The 21616-nt window shown below is 38.9% G+C and overlaps 1 protein-coding gene across 1 annotated transcript; it reads left to right on the forward strand.

The window, feature by feature from the left end:
• The first annotated feature begins 272 nt into the window (after positions 1 to 272).
• mc5ra (melanocortin 5a receptor) lies at positions 273 to 21492 on the forward strand. Its single transcript, XM_056381837.1, has 6 exons — positions 273 to 398; positions 9927 to 10156; positions 11863 to 11969; positions 14600 to 14788; positions 16555 to 17114; positions 17204 to 21492. The coding sequence occupies exons 2-6, from the start codon at positions 9989 to 9991 to the stop codon at positions 17278 to 17280; spliced, it is 1101 nt and encodes a 366-aa protein (XP_056237812.1). The 5' UTR covers positions 273 to 398; positions 9927 to 9988; the 3' UTR covers positions 17281 to 21492.
• Positions 21493 to 21616: the final 124 nt, after the last annotated feature.

Genomic DNA, 21616 nt, shown 5'->3' on the forward strand with positions numbered 1-21616 from the left:
AGTTGTATTAAAATATTAGACAGTATTCTACATACTGCAGGTGGTAGAGTTCTGCAGCAGGTCCTCCCCACAGACAGAATCTTCTCAACACGGAGAAAGCTCTGCCTGTTTGGCTGCTGCTTCCTTCATCCTACTGTGAGGGAGATGGCTAAAAATTGCTGGCAGTAGCTGCATGTCGTGTCTGTACTGTCAGATTTGAAGGGGAGGTTCCTCTCTCTCTCTCTCGTTCTCTCGTTCTCTCTCGCTCTCTCTCTCTCTCTCTCTCTCTCTCTCACAGCTCAGTATCTCCGCTCTCTCTCACGATGCATGAATCCACAGGTCTGACGATCCACACAGGCATCATCTTATCCATCTGAGGCACTTGGAGGGAAGGATTTGAGTCAGAGCTCCTGCGAGAGGTGAGTCATTTTTTATCTCTGTCTCTCATAATGGATTCAGAAGACATCTTTGCAGTTTTGCAATATTTTCTTGTCAAAACTGTGACTTACAGTTACAGACTATGTAATAGCTGATATTACATAGATACAAATAGAGACCTCAAGGTGTGTGTGATTTTATAGTGACATTGTGATACTTTATTATTTTTGTCTATATAAGATGGAAAGTATTTGTTTGCCTCTGATTCAAAGAGAAGACTTTGTGGTGAATTTATGGGATTTTTCAGGGTTGTATGTTTTGTTGGGGATCTCTTGATGACCTCAATAATATGGCAAGATCCATTACCAATCACTGCATATGAACCCACAAATCATTATAAAAATATTAATGTTATTGTTATTGTTATTGTTATTGTTATTGTTATTATTATTATTATTATTATTATTATTATTATTATTCCTATACAATTAGAAAGTCCCAAATGATCCAACAGGGGATAAATCAAACATTTTAGGCAGCCACCTGTATTTTGCTTTTCTGAAACTCTGCATCATCACAAACACGGTCCACACACTGTTCACCTTATGTATAAAACTGTTTTATACCTTTTGCTTTAATGGACTCAAAGCTACAGAGATAGAGCTTCAATCATGTAGAACCTCCCTGTCAGCTGCTCTGTGACTTCCTATGGAAACACAAACATACTGTAGAGCAGTCCAGATGCTGCTTAGTTCCATGGCATCTTGCCAGATGTGTTTGCTTTAGCTCAAGTTAATATAGCCCTGCATTAAGCCAGAATAACACTCCACTCAGCCAGTGCATGACCAAGAAATACTGTAGGGTAGCTGTGTTTCAGCACAGAGCTGCTTGTTAGCTGGGGGCCGTTAAAACATGGTTTATGTCAGCACACTGTGGGGCACAGAAACTAAGCAAATGAACACCCAGTAAAAGCTGAGAGACCACAGCTTTATTAGAACTGAGAAGACTTAATAGATGCCAACCCCATTGTGAAGGAAATGCTCTGCTTTTTCAGTCTGTTGATGCTGTAATAATTGTCACCACACACAGAGTAGTCACCACTGTGGCAGAGCAGAAGCAGTGTGAGCATCACTCGATGTGAGACGAGGAGCTGTCTTTTCACTGACTGACCCGAATCTGGGCTTTTAATAAACACATCTCCTGGGAAACAAAAACTCTCCCCCACACACAGGTTCATTTTAGTTACATTATTTGTTTTGTTATGACATGTTCATCTCTTCTGTGTGCTTGTCCTCACATTCATATTGTCCTCCTTTAGTCCAAAGTGGATTCATTTTTTAAATATTTTTGGGGAAATTTTGACATAATTCTCTAGATTTACTATTTTTAGTTTTTATCTTATTTTGGAAATTTGATTGCCAGAGAGTCTGCATTGAACGAGGAACACCTCAGTGTCATTAAGCAGCACTATGTCCAGCAGCCCGTCTTGAGAATGATGATGATCATGTTCACAATTTGACTGAGATACCCATACTGAACTGAAATGTAAGAACTGTAGTTTCTATCTGTATATAGTTTGTATATGTATATTAATACATATATTAATATATATATATATATATATATATGTGTGTGTGTGTGTGTGTGCTTGCATGTGTGTGTGTGTGCATGCGTGTGTGCTTGTGTTTGTGTGTATATATATCAGTACAAAGTCAGATTGTGAGCGTGATGTCATGACATAAAAAAATGACTCCACTTTGGACTAGCGGAGGACAACATGGATATACATACAGTACATATACATGTATACATACATAGATGTACAAAGTCATGACAGTAGCAATGGCTGGTAATGAGGATTATTGTCAGCTATCTGACTAATTTAAATAATCCTTTAAGTCATTCTCTTGGTAGTATATTCAGTAAATTCTTGATTCTGGAATGATGATGATAGAATGATCTGGGAGAAGAAGACAATACCATTTGACACTATGTTTGTGATAGCGTCGCCATGGCAACCTTTGAAAAAGTGCTCCTGACCATCGTGTTTTGCTATTATCCGTGTCATTGTCATTGGAGTCAGTCACATCACGGGACTGGCCTCAGATTTTTTTTTTTCTCAGCCGCATCTTGTGCTGGATCGGCCTCCAGTCGTGCTGTCCACGCACATCAGAGCGGGAGGACGCTCAGCAGGAGCCGCTTCCCTCTCAGCCGTTCAGCTCTGACAGATGACTGGCATTCAGCATGACTGTCCTTTTTGTTGTCCTTTTGTGCATATTGGGCAATAAAATGTCACAATTAAATGAAAATGTAAATTTAAATGTGGTAAAACAAAAGACAAAAATAAATAATAGGATATCAGAAGAGTCAACTAAAATACATCAATAACCGTCAGTTCAGTAAAAGTGTTCTTTTAAATGTGTTGTAAGAATTATTAATTAAGAAGCTTTATACTTGTCCTTAAACCTCCAGTCCACTCCATAATAGCCTCCTGTCTATCTTTCACTAGCTTTTTTCAACCTCGTAGGTTTTTCTATTCTTATGGTATTGGTACATATTTTATCATTTACAGAGCAGAAGAATCTCCCATTATACCAACTTAAGACTATTGCTAATGACAGTGATTTACTTTCAGGTAAGGGTTGCTATTCCCAATCACAGTATTATTGACTGTTAGCACTGTAGGCTATTGTATTATATATATTGTATGTGATGGATGTTGAGGACTGGATTGCCTTGATGGGTAACTTTAACCATTGTTGATGAGGCTCTCTTGATGGCAGTCTGCTTTGTTTCTGATTTATTTAACCTATCCGTGTGTAATTCATGTCGATAAAATATAGAATGTAGTACACACACATATATATATATATATATATATATATATATATGACTATATGTAACTGTGTATTCATCCTTTCAAATCACGTACATTTTTTGAACCAGCGCTAATATAGAATTTCATTGAGCTGTAGCTGCCACCAATAAAGGCTTGGCTGCCATTTTTCCAGCAGTTTGTTGACACTATCCGAAATTACATCTCAGAATTATATCTCAGAAGTTGACATGGACAGATTGTTAGAACTCATTTGCTCGTGATTGCAGTTTAAATGATATGCCCTGAATGTGGCATGATGCTCAGGCTATATTATAACAAAATAGATGTATACAACGATTGGTCCTGAGTTTGCCTCTGTGTGTGTAACATCAGTGAAGCCACTGAGACGGCTGCGTGGCGAGCTAGCTTACCAGAAAATACGTGCAGCTAAGCACATTCACGATCAGCCTTCTTTAAGATGACACTGTATAGTGCACATAATAACATCATTTATATAGCCTACTGCATAATGCTATGGTATCACTGTAATGTCAAATAAAGAGTAATAATGATAAAGTTAGTTTCAACTAACCTCTGTCCTAGAAGTAAGAAAACTGGAAATGTGGTGAAGAAACTAAAGGTCGGGTGTGAATAGAAAATAGAACAAATAAAGAGCAATAAATGATCTTAATTAATCTTATAAATAGATTGGTGGTAAACGAAAAAATATTAAAAGCTTTTTGCATATTCTACTAACTGATTGAAAAGTGGAGAGTTTTATATTTGTTTTTACACAATGATGTATTCAGTTATATTTTCTGAATCTTTTACTAGTGTTACTATCTCAGTTTTGGGGCTCCACACAAGCACGTCTTCACATCGCGACAGAACAAGATCTCTGAGAAGCAGCACTTACTGTAGGATAAGGAAGAGTGGTTCATTTCCACCCTGATCACCGCACTGAAAGTCATATGATTGTATTGATATTGACTGCATGAGTGGATTAAACCAGGTAGGCCACATTGATAACATAATATCATTATTGGATTTGTTTCATGGCATATTTTACCTGTGCAGTTTTGACGGTGCTGTATAACCTGTAACCAGCTTGTTTGTCCTGTTAATATACTGCAGTTATGTCACTTCCCCTCACAAACTGTGTTGTGTTATATGTGCAAACACCGCAGGCTTGCAGGTTGTTGTTTTGGTGTGATTAATATTTCCATGTGATTAGATTTAATTATATTTGTTGCACTCTGCATAATTGATGTTGTCCTACTCTCTGAGTGAATAATGTAGAAAGGTACACAAACACAAACTGTCACTTGAGAGAAGGCGTCAGCCGTGACCGGAGGCTTTATTTTATTTATTTCATTTCATTTATTTTTGGGTTGTCCATCTGTCCGTCTGTAACATTCTGGTTAATGCTGCATCTCAGTTACGCCTTGAGGGAATTTCCTTCACATTTGGTACAAACATTCACCCGGACCAAAGATACTCTTTAATAAAAGATGACGCATTACCAGCAGCGCCAATGGTAAGAAATGATATACACTTCCTGTCTCCTAAGTGGGCGTGGTTGTTATTGCTTGTTCATGTCAAAACATAGCAACAAAACAATACATTATGTTTTATTACATTATAATAAACTAGATACAGTTTGAATTTAAGCCAGATTTTGCTGCTCATTTTATCTGCTCAACGCAGTACAAGATCATATCAGTCTAATAATATTATCCGTTGCCCCTTCAAAAACAGCTAAATAATAATAACTAATAGTATTATTACCCTAAGAAATACAAGTTTTATTAAAGTTTTAACTTTTAATTCATGGTGTCATGTATAGGTCCGTCTAAACTTCTGCAGGCGGAAAGCGTCTGCAGCTCTACTGCAGCAGTGACACCAGAACCAGAGCCAACAGAGACAAGAGAGATCTGTGCTGTGAGATCTCGCTAGAGTTGCTTGTTGGGACAGAAATATAGATCTAGAATAAAGTTAATTTTCTCCCAATCATCATCTTAGTGTCAGAATATTTGGAAGATCTGTGGCTTGTGAAAAATGTATCCAATATTTATTTCAGTGAGGTGAAAGTAATAATAATAATAAACATAATAATATGTCATAATCTGTGATCGTCTTCACTTCTCCCATTGGAGTGAACAGACTCAGACCTGCCGCTGGTCTCTGCTTGGACTCAAGGATGAGCTGGTTATATATTGGTGTACAAAGGTCAAAGGTCAAGGTCACTGTGATAAAACACGTAACTCAAGAATTAATTCACTAATTATGAGAAAATTGAACACAAATATCTAATAAGATAAAACGATGAAGTGATTCCATTTTATATCCAAACAGTCAAATGTCAAAACAAAGAGATCGTGACCATATTTCTGCAACTTGACTGGTTGGTGGGGGCATACAGCTGTGATGTGGTGCTTTTAGTTTTTATTCTGATTTTATTTCCCACATGAATATTGAAATAAACTTCAAACCTTAAATATATGCTTGAAATTTTAATAATCATTCATTTATTCTGTTTGAGCTGTTCCTCTCTGCATGTGTGGGTTGAGAGTGTTTATACTGTATTTTACATCCAAATAAGTTTTGCTTGGTCTTTATTGGGTCTCACAACAAAGGAGCTAAAAACCGTGTTCTGCGACAGGGGTGTAAGATCCCAGTCAACAACAGACCCTCTGAGAGTGTCTCGCAGAGCAGGTAACATTCACAGGGGAGACGTGGTTCTGACAGGCGCAGTGTGTTACCTCCAGCACACAATCAGTCACACAGTCACAGACATTATGGTTTAATTTTAACACTAGAGAAGTGTGAATGGGAGGAGGGGAAAGGGGGGGTTATGGCAGTTAGTTATTCTCTCAGTTATGACAGAATCATTTATGCAGTTCATTGACTTACATTTTCACATCACAGCAGACACACATGCTCCCCATCTCTGACATGACATCTTCAAACTGTAGCACAAGTCAGATCAGAGCAGCACAGGTGGCTACAACTGGCATATGGATCAAACGTATAGATAAGTAAACCATAGCCCTAAACCATTTAAGCAGATGGACGCTTTTGTTTCATTAGTCACATAATCTCCTACTAATACAAAAATGCCTTTTGATAGATTTTGAAGTAGGTTGAGGTTTCCATTAAAACTAAAAGCCCTTTCTTATGCAAAGTGATGAAACATTTGAGACAAAGCATTCAGGAAATATGACCTTAGAATGATGTTTAAATTGAAAGACACTTTTAGAGAAAAGAAAATGCTTTGACATTCTTCTAGCATTCTCTGTTAAGTCATACGAAAGTAACATGTTTTCAAAATGTCACTGATAAAAATCAAAGCAGTCCATTTATGAACAAAGTAACCTCAGACAACCCTCATCTGTCTGTCTTTCAGCTGTAGTCCCTACAGTACATATGCTACTGTTCCTATATGTTGCATGTGTGGTATTAGTGTGGGTGGATTATAAGACTATGGGCAGCCAAGGCAAAGATGCAAAAAAGGCAAAAAGACAGTAAAGGCCCTGCAGGCAGAGCTGCTGAACCTGAACTGCACTTACCATAACAGATCCATACAAATGCTCTCTCTAATGCTCTTCCCACTATCCATAGTATATAAACTACTATACAGAGCAGCAGCTCCCACCCTTTTTAGTCTTACACAACCCCACAGCTCCATCAGATATAAATGTAAGTAACCCTTCATTTACACCACCTGTAGTGTCAAGTGTTCTCTTTTTAATGGACTTTAACAAGAAATTATTCAACAGTATTAATTCCATTAAAGGGTACATTGTTAAAATTATTTTCAGTGCTTTATCTTCCCATCAAAAACAAGTAATAACAATATTAATAATATTAATAATAATAACTTAGATTTTTATAGCACTTTTCAAGGTATCCAAGGCACAGACAGTATAGAAAAAACAAGACAAAAAATAAATCAATAAAACCAATAAATCAAGACAAGACAGAATAAAGATGGCAATGATTGTAGTAGATGAGTGAGATAGAGGCCATAGTTCGTACCTTGGGACTGAGTTGAGAATCAGGATCAAAAGTGGTCAGGATTTTCCAACAAGACATGTTAGTGACGGTCTTTTCAAAAACAAGCTCTGGCTCCAGACGCCTTACACCCCTAAGGCACTTAACCTTAGAGCCACCCTGTGGCCCATTCTATACTCCATACATGTAGAATTTCACTTCCAGCGCCTTTAATGCTGCACTAGTTAATCCATCACACAGTCTTAAGATGAACAGTTGTCTTACCTATGATGTTTTTAAGAACATCTCAAAAGGTGTGAGAAACTCAATTATGGGATGACAGACTGTTTAAAATCTTATTTCACGAGGCCCAGAAGGCCCAGAGGCTGAAGTCTGACTTGACTCTTCTTGCTGAAGGTGCAGTTTGAACAAACCTTACATTCAATCCTAAAAGCAATTTGGGTTGTCCTTGAACCCATGGTGACCTATTTGGTCTCACTTTTTCAAAAGCATCTTTTGAACTTGTGCTTGATGTCTCTGTAAAGGCATGTAATCCAGTCTGAACCACAGCACAGTGTCTAAAATCAATTTATGTTTTCAATTTCCATGAATGAAAATGTGAAATGATTTTGATCTCTGCTCTGCCCTTTGTTGCTTGAAATATCAAATCTTCCCTGCATATCAGTCCATCAGTGTATGTGTATATACAAAAACACACACACACTGACACACAGACACAAGCACACACACACACACACACACACACACACTACTACTGCTACTGCTAAATATCGGCATAGTTGCCAATATAACAGGTCAGAGATATTAGATCTTATTAACAGTTTCTGAATATGGGGAGAGAATATCATATGATACTGTTACTACGGTAACAGATAATAAACTTGTGAGAAAAACCTTTAATATGGACTGAAAAGATGGACCAGTATAATTAAAACCAGACTGGGTCAAAACTTAGTCTATGTTTGGACCGCATATGGTCAAATCCTGATTTTATAACTGTGCAGCTTAAATTAACTGCTCTGTCAGTACTGGAAAAATATAATTCTAGTTGCACCAATACATCAATATCTTTCATGTTTCCTGCAATTACTATGTTCAAAGTGCTTTCATAACAGCAGTAAAATGTCTTAACTACTCAAACAGCTTTCTCATTTAACCCTTTAGTTAATTACTGTATCACTGCCCATAGAATCACTTTGTAATGAGATGTAGATAATGGCATCCTGCCAAAATGAGACAGGCTGCAGTCCAAACATGCATAATGCAAAATCAAGTGTATCACTTCAACTTTGCTTGAATGGTTTTATTTTTGTCATCAATGTATTTGCTTCCCTCTCTTTTCTATTCAGCATCCAAACATTTTCCCTTTCGGCAACACATTTAATCCTGGAAATGTCTCATGTGCCATGAATTTTTAAGATAGAGTAAAAGAGTCTATGTTACCTCTGTGCAAATGTATAAGCAACTGAAATTGAGTCATCTGACATCACTGGAGGGTCCGTCTGTTAGTGCGATCATGAGTTAAGGAACAGGGGAGCCACTCGCCTGCAGGGCAGAGTTAAAGCTACTCTTTCAGGTCTGATCTCATCACATCTCATCAGCTGCAGGCAGGATCTGAACACTGAGGCTTTCTGTGTGAGGAGTGACACGTTAGGGCCTCTTATCTCTTCTCTTTCATAACTGAAGCGGAATGTTCAAAACAAACTTGAATGACATTATGTTTGGTCAGCTGAGACTAAATGTATCTAAATACCACATAATGGTTTGAAAATGGTTTTACATCATTTTATGATGTAATTTCCCCAGAACTTACTGATCTTTCCAGTCATCATGAAAGAACAAAGAAATAGTCCAACATATAACACACTGTGAAACCACAACCAGGTATGGATTAAACAAAAGTGATGAGTAACATGAACGTTAGCATTAACCGCTGTTTTCTTAACTGTCTAGAAGAAACGTTGCATATTCAGCATTAAACCTCAATCCTTTACTCACTTAGAGCTGTCTCTAAAAGCAACCTTTTTGTTTTGCTTCTATTCCTATCAATCCTTTTCTTGTACTGAAGTTAGCATGCTAACCAGCTAGCCCCATCCAGGTGGGGCTGTCTTGTCAGGTTCCGATACCAAATCACTGTAGCGTCCAGGCTGCCCTGAAGAAGTAGTGCAGTTTCGGAGGGCGTATTATAACCTCTTGCCATGTAAATGCAACAATGGCTAAAGCGGCTTACAGCTACAGATGTTAATGCTAATGCTGGCAATGTTGCCATAGCAAAACTTACAAATAGCTCCTTTAAGCTTACTGGCTGCTGGCTGTAGGTTTATTCTTACCACAATGACATGAGAGTGGCATTAATCTTTTTAGCTAATAGTCAGGAAGCAAGTAATAAAATAAAACAAAATCAACTATTGAGATCTATTCCTTTAAGCTAGACTTTGCCCTTAGAGATGTTATCAGCCGATTCTGCACTTCCCCTCAGCTTCATGGAAATTTATAGTGACAGCTAGCCTCTAGCTGGTGAACATCAGGGGAAATTTAGCACATGAGGAGCCAGATATTCCCTTCACGAGCTGGGTTGAAATTTGTGCTGTATTGAGCTTGATTGAAGTTGATGTGGATGGACATCAACTTATAGGCATAAAAGCATAAAAACATATCTAAGCTACATCAAAACTCACATTACATATTCTACATAATGTAAAATATGACCCTATATCTCATCCCTTTTCATTTCCAGCCTGCGTGGAAAATGCCATCAACTCTAGAGCAGCAGTGATCTGGACCCGAGCCACAGCAGGGATGAATGCATCTGATGAGTCCTCCTACCATGAGGAGGTGCTCCTGGGTAACTCCACCTGGGCTTACTCTTACTATCACCAAAACTACACCCTGCCCCCTCCACTGCTACCAGACAAGAGCAGCACCTCCAAACCAGCAGCATGCGAGCAGGTCCACATCGCCATAGAGGTGTGTATTTGTGTGTAAGTAGTACGGAACACCAAATGCAAATGTTTAGTCTTATCATTATGTAGCCCGGGACATTAGTTGCCACGCAGGACACAATTACTGGGGTTCTTGCAGCATTTTACTTTAAGAGTTAATATTTTTAAGAGTGGACATAACCTATTGCCGTAATCCCCTCGGCCTGACTCAATCTGAGTATTTGGCAAAAAAAAACTAATATGGCAACAAATACGACAGAGGAAATATTACAGAAAAAAATAAAATGAAATGCAATAGTGGGTTCTGGCTACACACAGAAGCAAAACACAGAGAATGATTAACCAAACATGTTGAGTGTACAGTCTTTACAGGCACTTGCATTTCACAGCAGTTTCCTTATCTCCATGGTGGACTGGAGATTACATTCATTGCACATCGTCTCGCTACACACTTTAGGTCATGGCTACGGTGGCCCTGAGAGCTCAATGAACTGCAACTTAAGAAAACACATGCAGATACACAAACATGCTGCAAATCCAGAAAACATCTCCATCCATTTTACAACACATGCGCTCCAAAAATCACAAGGCATGCAAATAAACAAACACGCAGCAAATTCAGTCCTGTAACATAAATGGAAGTGTTTCCAGCAGACACAAACGATGGGGTGGGGGGTACCATGAAGGCGTAGTCCTAACCGCAGCGACCCATGTTCGAGTCCAACCCGTGGCCCTTTGCTCCATATCATTCTCTCCTTTTCTCTCTCTCTCTGTCTCTCTCTCGCTCGCTCTCTATGAGAATTAAAACATATCTTAAAATTGTGACTTCAAAAATCACAATTGGGCATTGAACGACAAGTCCCAGCCGGGTTCATCACTTTATAGTTATTGAAAAGCAGCAGGCTTTGTGTGTGAGTGGTCTCACGCCTTTATTAATACAGAGTTAAAGTAGCTGATGTCACTTTGCTCACCTTTGTCAAGCCTTAAACCTGCTCACTGCTGCTCATGGACAATTGAGCTGCTTCCTGTTATTCAGCACAAAAGGGTTTGAACCCAGAGTCACCACTCGCAGCTATATTTTTTCTTGTTTGCTTATTGTTTTTTGGTATTTTTACTTGTTTTTTGTTTGTTTTGTTTTGTTAGCTTATAGACAAGCCATGACTGCTTGCGACATTCCCCTGTCAGACTCATTTTAATAGTTTTAAAAGTCCAGATGAGGTAAAACACTCCAGTTATTCTCATGAAGAGCTCAAAACTTAACTCTATTTTACATAGTAGTCATTTTTCTTCCCCCCTTAATTATCTTGTGATCTTTCATATTTATCTTGTGACCCCTTGGGAGATCCCAGCTCTGAGGTTGGAAACCACCTACTGTATTTCATTTTGTGCTATTCTTTTGTCTGTTCTCATTAGTTGTGGTTACATTCACATGTTTTTGAAGATTGTGGGTCAACAGTTTACATGGGAAGTGATTTAACACAGTCTGGTGATTACATGCCGTGTGACTTGCACAAAAATAATGAATATGTCATGTGTGGAGAAATGTTCGTCCCCGAGCATTTACGTCAAAGACGGAGGACATGCACAGAAATGATGCAGCCAGAAAGTAATCATGTTAAATCATTTACATGGTGCAATTTTAACATTTCAATCAGGTTGGGCCAGTTTCCTCTGACTGAGGTGTTTCTATGTAAACAGACTGAGTGTTGCATTGTGTTCTTCTCTTCTCAGGTCTTTCTGATCCTGGGTATCATCTCCCTGCTGGAGAACATCCTGGTCATCACAGCCATAGTAAAGAACAAGAACCTCCACTCGCCCATGTACTTCTTTGTCTGCAGGTGAATTGTTGTTGAACACACAATATTAAAATATCTCAGACTTACCCAAAGGAATGATGTAGGAGTGAGTTCTGAATGTTGGCTTGTGTTTATCAAGGCTTACATTTACATTTCACATTCGTGGTTAGTTAGTAAGTAAACTTGATGTTCTTCATTGTTCATCGTCTACAAGGAGCTGTGGGCTCGTTTCTCCCATTCTTTGTTAATTATGTACAGTATGTAATAATGTGAATATCCAGAGAATTCAAATAATAAAAGCCTTAAACCTAGATCTCAACTCAGGATTACATAATAATGCAGATGTGCTCCTCGGGCCCGTCATATTTCACTTCATGCTGTGACAAAAAAAAAAAAAAATCCACACTTTATAAAATTTCTATATGAAGTAATCACCATAAACTGAACCTGTAGCTGCCATGGTGCCGCTGATTCCTCCTCCTCCTCACTTGCATTTGTGACTCAGACCCTTTGGTGACAATTAAACAAACCATCTATTCACTTTCCCAAAGAAAAGATCATTCAGACCCTCCTGTTTCACTACAGTCCACTGAGGACGATTTCTAATGAGGACGATTTCTAATGAGGACAAATCAGACAAGGAGGCAGCTCTATTTCCAACAGGAGAGGCTGGCACAGTCGACGTGGCTAAGATATTGTGTGTACCGTGTGTACTGCGTGTACTGTTCTCTGTGTGGCCAAACATTTGCTGGGAAAACTACGGCAAGTTTGGTGCCTCGATGGAAAACTTTAAACATGAAACACATGAAATATGCAAGGACAGATGTACTGATGGAACGGCAGTGCCACATACTTCAAACTTTATTTTAAATGTATTATTTGGTGCATTATTTCACTTGCCTCTCACAACAAATAGATGAGACATGCGATTCATTTTCACAAATTAATCACAAAGCATGTCATTAATTAGATCTTGTTTTGTTTTTACTCATCTGTCAGCAACGATATTCAGGCAGTGACATTCAAACCATGATTGATTGGCATTAATGAACCAAAAATGTGAAACAAACAGCCTGGACTGTCGACGCGAGGTAGATATCAAACTCTGACTCTTCCGTCTGCTGTCTCAGCAGACATCCACATCCATCAGACCAGGTTTTTCAAGTCTTCAACCATCCAGCGTCTGAGTCCACTGCAGCCTCAGCTTTCTGTCCTTGGCTGACAGGAAGTGGAACCTGACGTTGTAAAGACTGGTTATCTGAGTCACTGTAGCCTTTTTCTGTCAGCTCAAAACCAGTCTGCTGTCTCTCATCAACAACACATTTATATCAACACAACTGCTCACTGTTATGTTTTAAGTTTTTTGCAGAATGTGAATGTGCTGTTCCTCTGTTGGTGTTCAGACTTCTAAATTCTGACATTTACAGCAGGTACTCGAATGTTTAGGATGAGCGTCTTGACTGCGTGTGGGGGTCAGGACATCTCTCTTCTGCCTGCCGGTTGCCAATATGTCAGATATATGGGACTGCAGGGCCTGTGTTGTGCAAGTTCACACTTCACAAGAGCTAGCTCAAAGTTGAGTTCACAAAGGTTATAATGAACTAGTTCACATTCATAGTTCACAATTTTGAAATTTGAACCAAGTTTGTAACAATTCACCTTATTTTCAAAAGCCTAAGGAGAAAAGTTTGCAAACTAAATTGAAAGTGACGGGGGGATCTAACACCTGCCATGCAGGAACATTTCACTGACTGCCTAAAGTGGGTGAAGGTCATCAAAGAAATTAGAAAATATTTCCCAGTATGACAGCAGAAATCATTTAGTAATGAAGGAGGCAGTTTGCATTACCTTGCATATACCACCATGTATTAGTGAAATGAAATGAAATACCAATCACAAAGGACACAAGGCGGACTTACTTTCAGCTACAACAAGTCTCAAACACTCACAACTTTTCCAAACAATACCCACACACACACACACACACACACACACACACACACACACACACACACACACAAATTAAATTTTGCGATTATGCTTAGTCCCCAGTCAAAACATTATTTTTCAGAAGAACTTCCTCATACGCTTACATCCCCAGCCCCCAGTCATTGGACCACTTCACAAACCGGACCACCTCACAACAACACAAACAATAACAAAGCACACTTCCTTCTTCTTCTTCTTCTTCTTCTTCTTCTTCTTCTTCTTCTTCTTCTTCTGGTGTTCTCTTGGCAGCTTTTTGGTTCTCTACTGCCACCTTCACGTTCAATTTCATAAGTTGTAAACAGATACGTTCAGTTCATCATTCACCAGCACGTACATGCACAACACTGGGAAGGACAGCAGGCTCCTACATTCAGTTAGTGAGCACCCCAGACAGCAGCACCACTGAATCAACACTGACTCTATGTTGATGCATCAGCAAAACTATCATTGAATGATTTTTCATCAGGTTTCCACCCTGAAATAATGCAATTTCAATCATGAAAAATAGATCAGGTTGAACATAAAATATGTTTTTGGTTTGTTGAAGAGCAAAATGTTTGGAACAACCCTTCCCAATGATGATTCTGATGTAACACTGAATCAGTGTCAGCTTGCTATCTGGGAACATCTGAACATCTATCTCTGTGATCAAAACGCTGACATGACTTGTCTGGTGGTTGCAGTCTGGCAGTGGCAGACATGCTGGTGAGTGTGTCCAACGCCTGGGAGACCATCATCATTTACCTTCTTAACAACAGACAGCTGGTGGTGGAGGAGCACTTCATCCGGCAGATGGACAACGTGTTTGACTCCATGATCTGCATCTCTGTCGTTGCGTCGATGTGCAGCCTACTGGCCATTGCTGTGGACAGGTAATGATGGAGGGAGGTGTGTATGGATATATACAAGCGCTTCTATCTTCATCTTGAAATAAACTCCAAGTTGCTGCAGTACACACACACACACACACACACACACACACACGTTCTTGTACTTCATTCTTCTTATTTCTGCAGGAGAAGCTTCAAAGCTTTTAAGTGAAATTGAATTTTTGATAAGATGCACTCGCACGAGTCACTGTGCCTAATTGCACTGCTCTGTTTTGTCGTGAAAGTTCGCCCATTTAGATCGGCTAATGTTAATGTTATATGAAAACAATGACAACAACAAAAACATAGGTTTGTGTAAAAAATAAAGCTTGAGCAATGTAATTAGCTAACTTAAGTATAATAACTTCAGGTCCCACAGTTCCCAATAATTTCCTAGAAAAGAACTGACATGTAATAATATCTTTTTGGGAGGGTCCTGGAGACGAAGGTGTAACTTTGTGCTAATTACCAGGATGATGGAGGCAGGTTCTCTTTCAGTTGATTCCAATACATGAATACTGGGGCATAATGTTCTTTAATCCCATCCGCCTTTGTCGTCAGTGCATGGACTTTCAGCTGAATGTGCAAAAATGTACAACTTGTCTTTTTGTGTGATTTCAGATCTTTGGCAGTCATACAATTCAACAAGTACAAACAAATAGATGGATCTTTATCTGGGTTTAAATGGATCTCTGTAAATCATTAAGATTGAATTGTAATCAAGAACGTTTATACCACACTATAACTACCATATAATGTCTTGTTTCTTTCTAAAAGGGTACCCTGATGATGTCATCATAGTCATCTTTAGCTTCACCTTGAGACTTCAAAATTTTAACAGGAACCAGCCAGAAACTGGTGTGAGTGTTTACCAGGCAGTGAAGGTCTAATGAAAATTACTATGAAGTTGCATTATGGGAAATGTAGTATCCAGTCGTTTTTTTTTAGCCATACTAGGGACTAAGATTCTGGATGTCTTGGCCACTGCTGCTACAACAGTCACAGTTAAGTATTGTGTTTCGGCTGTGATGTCGCACAAGGTGGGGACTCCCTCTAACTGCAGTACTGCTCTGATCGCTGACCCCCAGACTGAACTTTCCTCTGTTACAACCTTTGAAGGAACTTCTTTAAATTTGGCCTAAATATTCATTTACACTCAAGGATGAACCGATTAGATTTTGGAGGTCAGGGGTCAAAGGTAAAAGTCACAGTGAGCACCTTTTTGGCTTACTTGAACAATGAACTGATTAGACTTTGGTGGTCAAAGGTTAAAGGTCAAGGTCACTATGACCTCACAGGTCACAAGAAGTTTTTGGCCATAACTCACAGATTCATACACTAATTATGACACAATATAACACAAATGTCTATAAGGATAGAATGAAGTGATGACATTTCATATCCAGATGGTCAAAGGTCAACTTCCCTGTGAAACTTGGCTGGTTGGCAGAGGCATACAACCGTAAGACGGTAATTTTAGTTTCTGTTTAATTTTGTCTCTCAAGTCTCCCAATTTGGTAGAACTGCAATACAAAATTACCCGAGCACCTCTTTAAAATGTACATGAGTTGATACTAACTATATGCAGTACCTCAGAACATTGTTTCTGTGAAATTGTACAGAATCGTCCGTAGGTATGAATGTGAGCATGAATGGTTGTTTGTCTCTACATTTCAGCCCCGTGATGCCCGACATCAGCTGCGATTGGCCAAAGGTTTGTAGAAAATCATAGGTTACTTAAGAACATGATTATATGTTAATATCTACAGGTATGTCACTATCTTCTATGCGCTGAGATACCACAACATCATGACAGTGAGGAGAGCTGGCTGCATCATCGGGGGAATCTGGACCTTCTGCACGGGCTGCGGTATCGTCTTCATCGTGTACTCAGACACCACCCCCGTCATCATCTGCCTGGTCTCTATGTTCTTCGCCATGCTGCTCATCATGGCCTCCCTCTACAGCCACATGTTCATGCTGGCCCGCTCACACGTCAAGCGCATCGCGGCCCTGCCCGGCTACAACTCCATTCATCAGCGGGCCAGCATGAAGGGCGCCATCACACTGACCATCCTGTTGGGGATCTTCATCGTCTGCTGGGCTCCCTTCTTCCTGCACCTGATCCTAATGATCTCCTGTCCGCGCAACCTCTACTGCGTGTGCTTCATGTCCCACTTCAACATGTACCTCATCCTCATCATGTGCAACTCTGTGATTGACCCGCTCATCTACGCCTTCAGGAGTCAGGAGATGAGGAAGACTTTTAAGGAGATCATCTGCTGCTGCAGCCTGAGAAACGCCTGCACCAGCATCTGCGACCTGACAGGTAAGTACTAAGAGACACAGACTGAGAGGAACCAGTGAACAGTTATCACTTTTTTTGACGGGGTTTTTTTTTTTTTTTTTCACATACAGACAGGAGACAAAGGAAATGCCTGAAAAATGAGTGGAGAAGCAGGATGACAGTGGGGTCACGAGTTGTCACTGGTTGATGAGTATGAAAATGTAAATATATTATAAAAATGTAATATGGTTTCACAAAGATATTTCAGACTGGAGTGTAGTGTTGGTCCAGTCTTAATGTTGCTCATGGATCAATGTTAGTTAAACTGTTTCACGAAAACAAAGACTGACTCATTTTAAGCCAAACACATTAGACACCTTGCCCCCGGACTAACTCAGGCCTAAGACCAATGTTCCCACGGTAACAATCAAAGACACCTGCACTGACCAGTAGCACCCAGCAACAAGAAACAATAAAACATGGCTCATAATGTGTGGTTGTCTAACATTGAATTGAATTGAATTCTTCCTAATGACAAACATTTTCTGCTGAGGGTAAACGGAGCTCAGCTGCTGGGTGCGGTTCCTCAGTCGGCCCTTTTTTTTCAAATTTAAAAAAGTCTTAATTTACCCAGAATTCATTGTAACACAGCCCGGCTTAAGATAGCTGAACTAAACTGCTTTGCGCAACAGGTGAATTTAGACTCTGTCTATCTGAAGTCTGACTATTTGTCATATCTAAGACACAGTCAAGGTCTGTCTTTGTGAAACCGGCCCCTGATCTCAACCCAGTTGAACACCTATGGGAGATTTTGAGCCGGCGTGTTAGACAGCGTTCTCCACCACCATCATCAAAACACCAAATGAGGGAATATCTTTAGGAAGAACCGGAGACGTGTAGAATCAACACCAAGGAGCACTGAAGCTGGTCTGGTGGCCCCACATCTTACTAAGATGCTTTATGTTGGTTTTTCCTTTATTTTTTCACCCATCTGTATATGTACTGTGCACACAGTCACAGTACATATAAAGGTTTTTTCTTTTTCACTATTGTCAATAGAAAACCTTGACGCTGTTGTGTAGGAGCACTTATATACTTTCTTTTAACTATGCATTGGTGTGCGCATGATGGCTACTCAGTGTTGGTTGTGCACGACTGGTGTAGGCAGTGAAGTCAACAACACCTGGGTAAAGTTTTGAAGAGAACCTAATAGATCTTGTGTGCCTTTACCCATGTTTATATGATACCTGTTGCTTTGGCTGCTTTTACAAAGTCTGTAGTTGCATATGTGAAAAAAGTATAAAGCCTAAAAGTTAACAGCCTAAAGTCTGATAAATGTCTGATTCATGTCCTCAGGTGAAGTCCCTTGAGTCAGCGTCAGTCAGGGTCTGAGGACTACAAGTTTAAAAATGAAAGAAATCTGGGGGTGTGGCATTAGAAAGACATGAACTTCATCTCTGCTTGATGCTACATTAGCTGCTACTATCATAACATATTAGGTGAGAGAGGGGACTAGAACAACCAAACATTTACATATTAAACTTACTTACATCTAATAACCCATACCATTAAAAGATGATTACACATGACATTCAAATCATTCAGAATATGAATTTGAATGGAAGAATTCAGATGTTGCACCTGACCCCAACTGTTGCAGCATATTAAAAAAACATTAAATTTCACTGATTAACTTTTGCTTTTTTTCTCAATAGCATATTATTCTGAAAATATGTATTGTTTACAATAAAAATATGAAATTATTTATTTATATGATAATATTATATCATCATTTATATATATATTTAATAATATTTATCAAAGAACAGTTATTGAGTTTTGTTTTTAGCCATAGAACTACAACTTGAGTCAAAATATTCACAATTTATTTATGTTATTGCTTTTGATAAACAGAACAAGCAAATATATTATAAAGCCATGAGAGGCTAACGAAATAATTCCCAAAATTGTTTGTATTCTGTTATACGTTAAAATTAACAATTATTGTTATTTAATTATATTTTTATTGTAATTATTGGGACAAATTCAGCTGCATATTTTGCCTATTTAGAACTAAAATGTTGACAAATACTTTGATGGTACTGTTTTGATTTGGATGCTTAGTATGGGGACAGTCGCCACCCGGTCAGCCATGACAGAACAACACGTGCTAACTAAACACACTGACCTTTACACATGCTAACCATGTCACTTAGAAGTCAACAAAACTATGAGTTAAACTAAGTATGTTGCGATTAATTCAAACAAAAGGTCAGGACAGTTCTTCTAAAATACAGTTTGGTTTAAAAAAAAAAATCTGGTTGGATGACGTATTGCAACTGCCCCCCCCCCCCCCCCCCCCCCCATCATCACTGATTGTATTTTCAGCAGCCCGGTGGTGTTGTGGGTAATGTAGGCACCAGGTTTTGACAATGAAGAAGAATGTGTTCAATAAAAAAGACAGTACTTCTGTTTCTGCTGCATTGATTTTTTAGTAATTGTCCATCATGAGTCTAAAAATGTCAACGCCAGTTCACGGTTTCTGTGGAGCACATGCATGTGCACTGTCCACATCCAAGTCCACAGCTGACCACGTTTATTTTGGAGTATGATCAGGTCTTTAGAGGGATACTCTGTGACAGTATGCACTACATTTACATTAAAGTCACATTTAGAAATGTGTTAATTTGCAGAATCTTACGTTTTGGAGGAAGATATTTTGGTGTCAGTCCTGATCTGCTCCCTTTATCTCCAAGAACACACAATGTATTCTGCATGTACGTCAATTAGAACAACATTAGGCTCAGATGGACACCAGCACTGTGAGAAAAAGTTTATTTGAATTAAGCCGAAACGCTGATGATCAAACTGACTGTCCCTTTGGTGGATTGAATGTTTACACCTCCAACAAGCTGAGAAACAAGTCACACATTATTTGTTCATGGCCTTAGACATAAAAGTATGTTACCTTGTTTGTTATTTGTAAGTGGGGAAAGGTTGGCTGCTACTGAACTTTTGGATAGCCTGACGATGTTTAATGCGACGGTGTATTAGGGCCACATTGAGGGAAAAAAAAGAAATCTGAAATTACAAGAAAAAGTCATAATATTCCAATAAAAAAGTTGTAACATTACAAGAATAAAGTCCTAATGTTACAAGAATTAAGAATTTGAGAGAAAAAAAACACATCATTTTTAGGAATATTACATCAACCAATCAACCAGGTGAAAGGTCAGTCAGTGGCAGGCTGAGCTGCTTCTGGCAGCTGCTGGTTGTCTGTCTAACAATAGAAGAGACTCCGTTTCTTCGATGATGATGATGATGATGATGATGATGATGATGATGAGCCAAAAGATGAAGTATCTACTATTTGTGAAACCTCTGCTAAAGTAGACCTCCACATTCCTCATCTTAAAGCAGGTTAACGCTGCTGCTCTTCTGATATTTCCTCTAAAACAACATGTGACCTTAAATTACCACTTTATTCTCATAATATTATGACTTTATGATTTTATTCTCAAAATTAAAATTAAATTATTTTCTCAATGTGGCCTTCAGACTCCGTCGTAGTTTAATACCATGTATTAAAGTCAGTAAACACGCCGTAAGTTTACACTTCAAATGTAAAAACTGAATGTAGAAATAGCTTCACAGTGCTGTCTGTAAGTGTGTGTTGGTGGTGCCTTACCTCCCGACTGAGAAGCTCGACAGAACTTCATCACAAAAATCAACCATCAGCAGGAACTGCTTTACGAACAAAATGTAATCGCTGCATGGCGAATATTAAATATTTGTTTTGCAGTGTTACATATTAATATTTATTACAAATAAAAACAGGCTATTTGTATTATTTGTATCTTCAGACAGATCCATAGCATTTTATGCAGATAGACAAGATGAAAAGATGAAGAAATAGTATTAAAAGGACATTTGTTTCTGTTTTGTATCGTAACTGCCTTACTGTGAGATCAAAAGAAGAGCGTATGAATACGCACACAAATGTATACATTTTATTAAAACCCAATGATATATCCACATATATTTTTCCTGTCCCTGTGGGTTTGAAGAATGACAGCTCCATGTTCATTCACCTGTAATATGACACATGGCTTCCTTGTTACTGTTGATGGGGAAGCACTCAGTTCTTGTTCCCACAGAAACAGCAGCAAAACCACTGAAACGATGATGTGAAGCTGGACAGGCGTGAAGTCCACATGCTGATTACTGATTGCATGCTCAGATAACAGCTGTGGGGACATATTTCATGTTAGTAAATAGTAAAGTGTTGGCATGCAGAAATATTAATGTGAGTTACAGTTAAAATGAAATAAGATCGATGTCAGTGTTGGCCATGTTGCTTAAAAATGAGGTATTTTATTTACTGTACATATGTCTGAATAAAAGCAAAAGGTAAAATGGAGAGCTGTTTTCATATTGTTGTTCCTATCAGGAGCTGAGGTACAAAGAAAATAATAACATGTTCTTTGAGTAAAATGGGTTCTGGAAAACATGCGTCTCATGCAAATGCACTGCACATGAGTTTT

This window comes from Seriola aureovittata, chromosome 7 (assembly GCF_021018895.1).
Source record: "Seriola aureovittata isolate HTS-2021-v1 ecotype China chromosome 7, ASM2101889v1, whole genome shotgun sequence".
NCBI lineage: Eukaryota > Metazoa > Chordata > Actinopteri > Carangiformes > Carangidae > Seriola > Seriola aureovittata.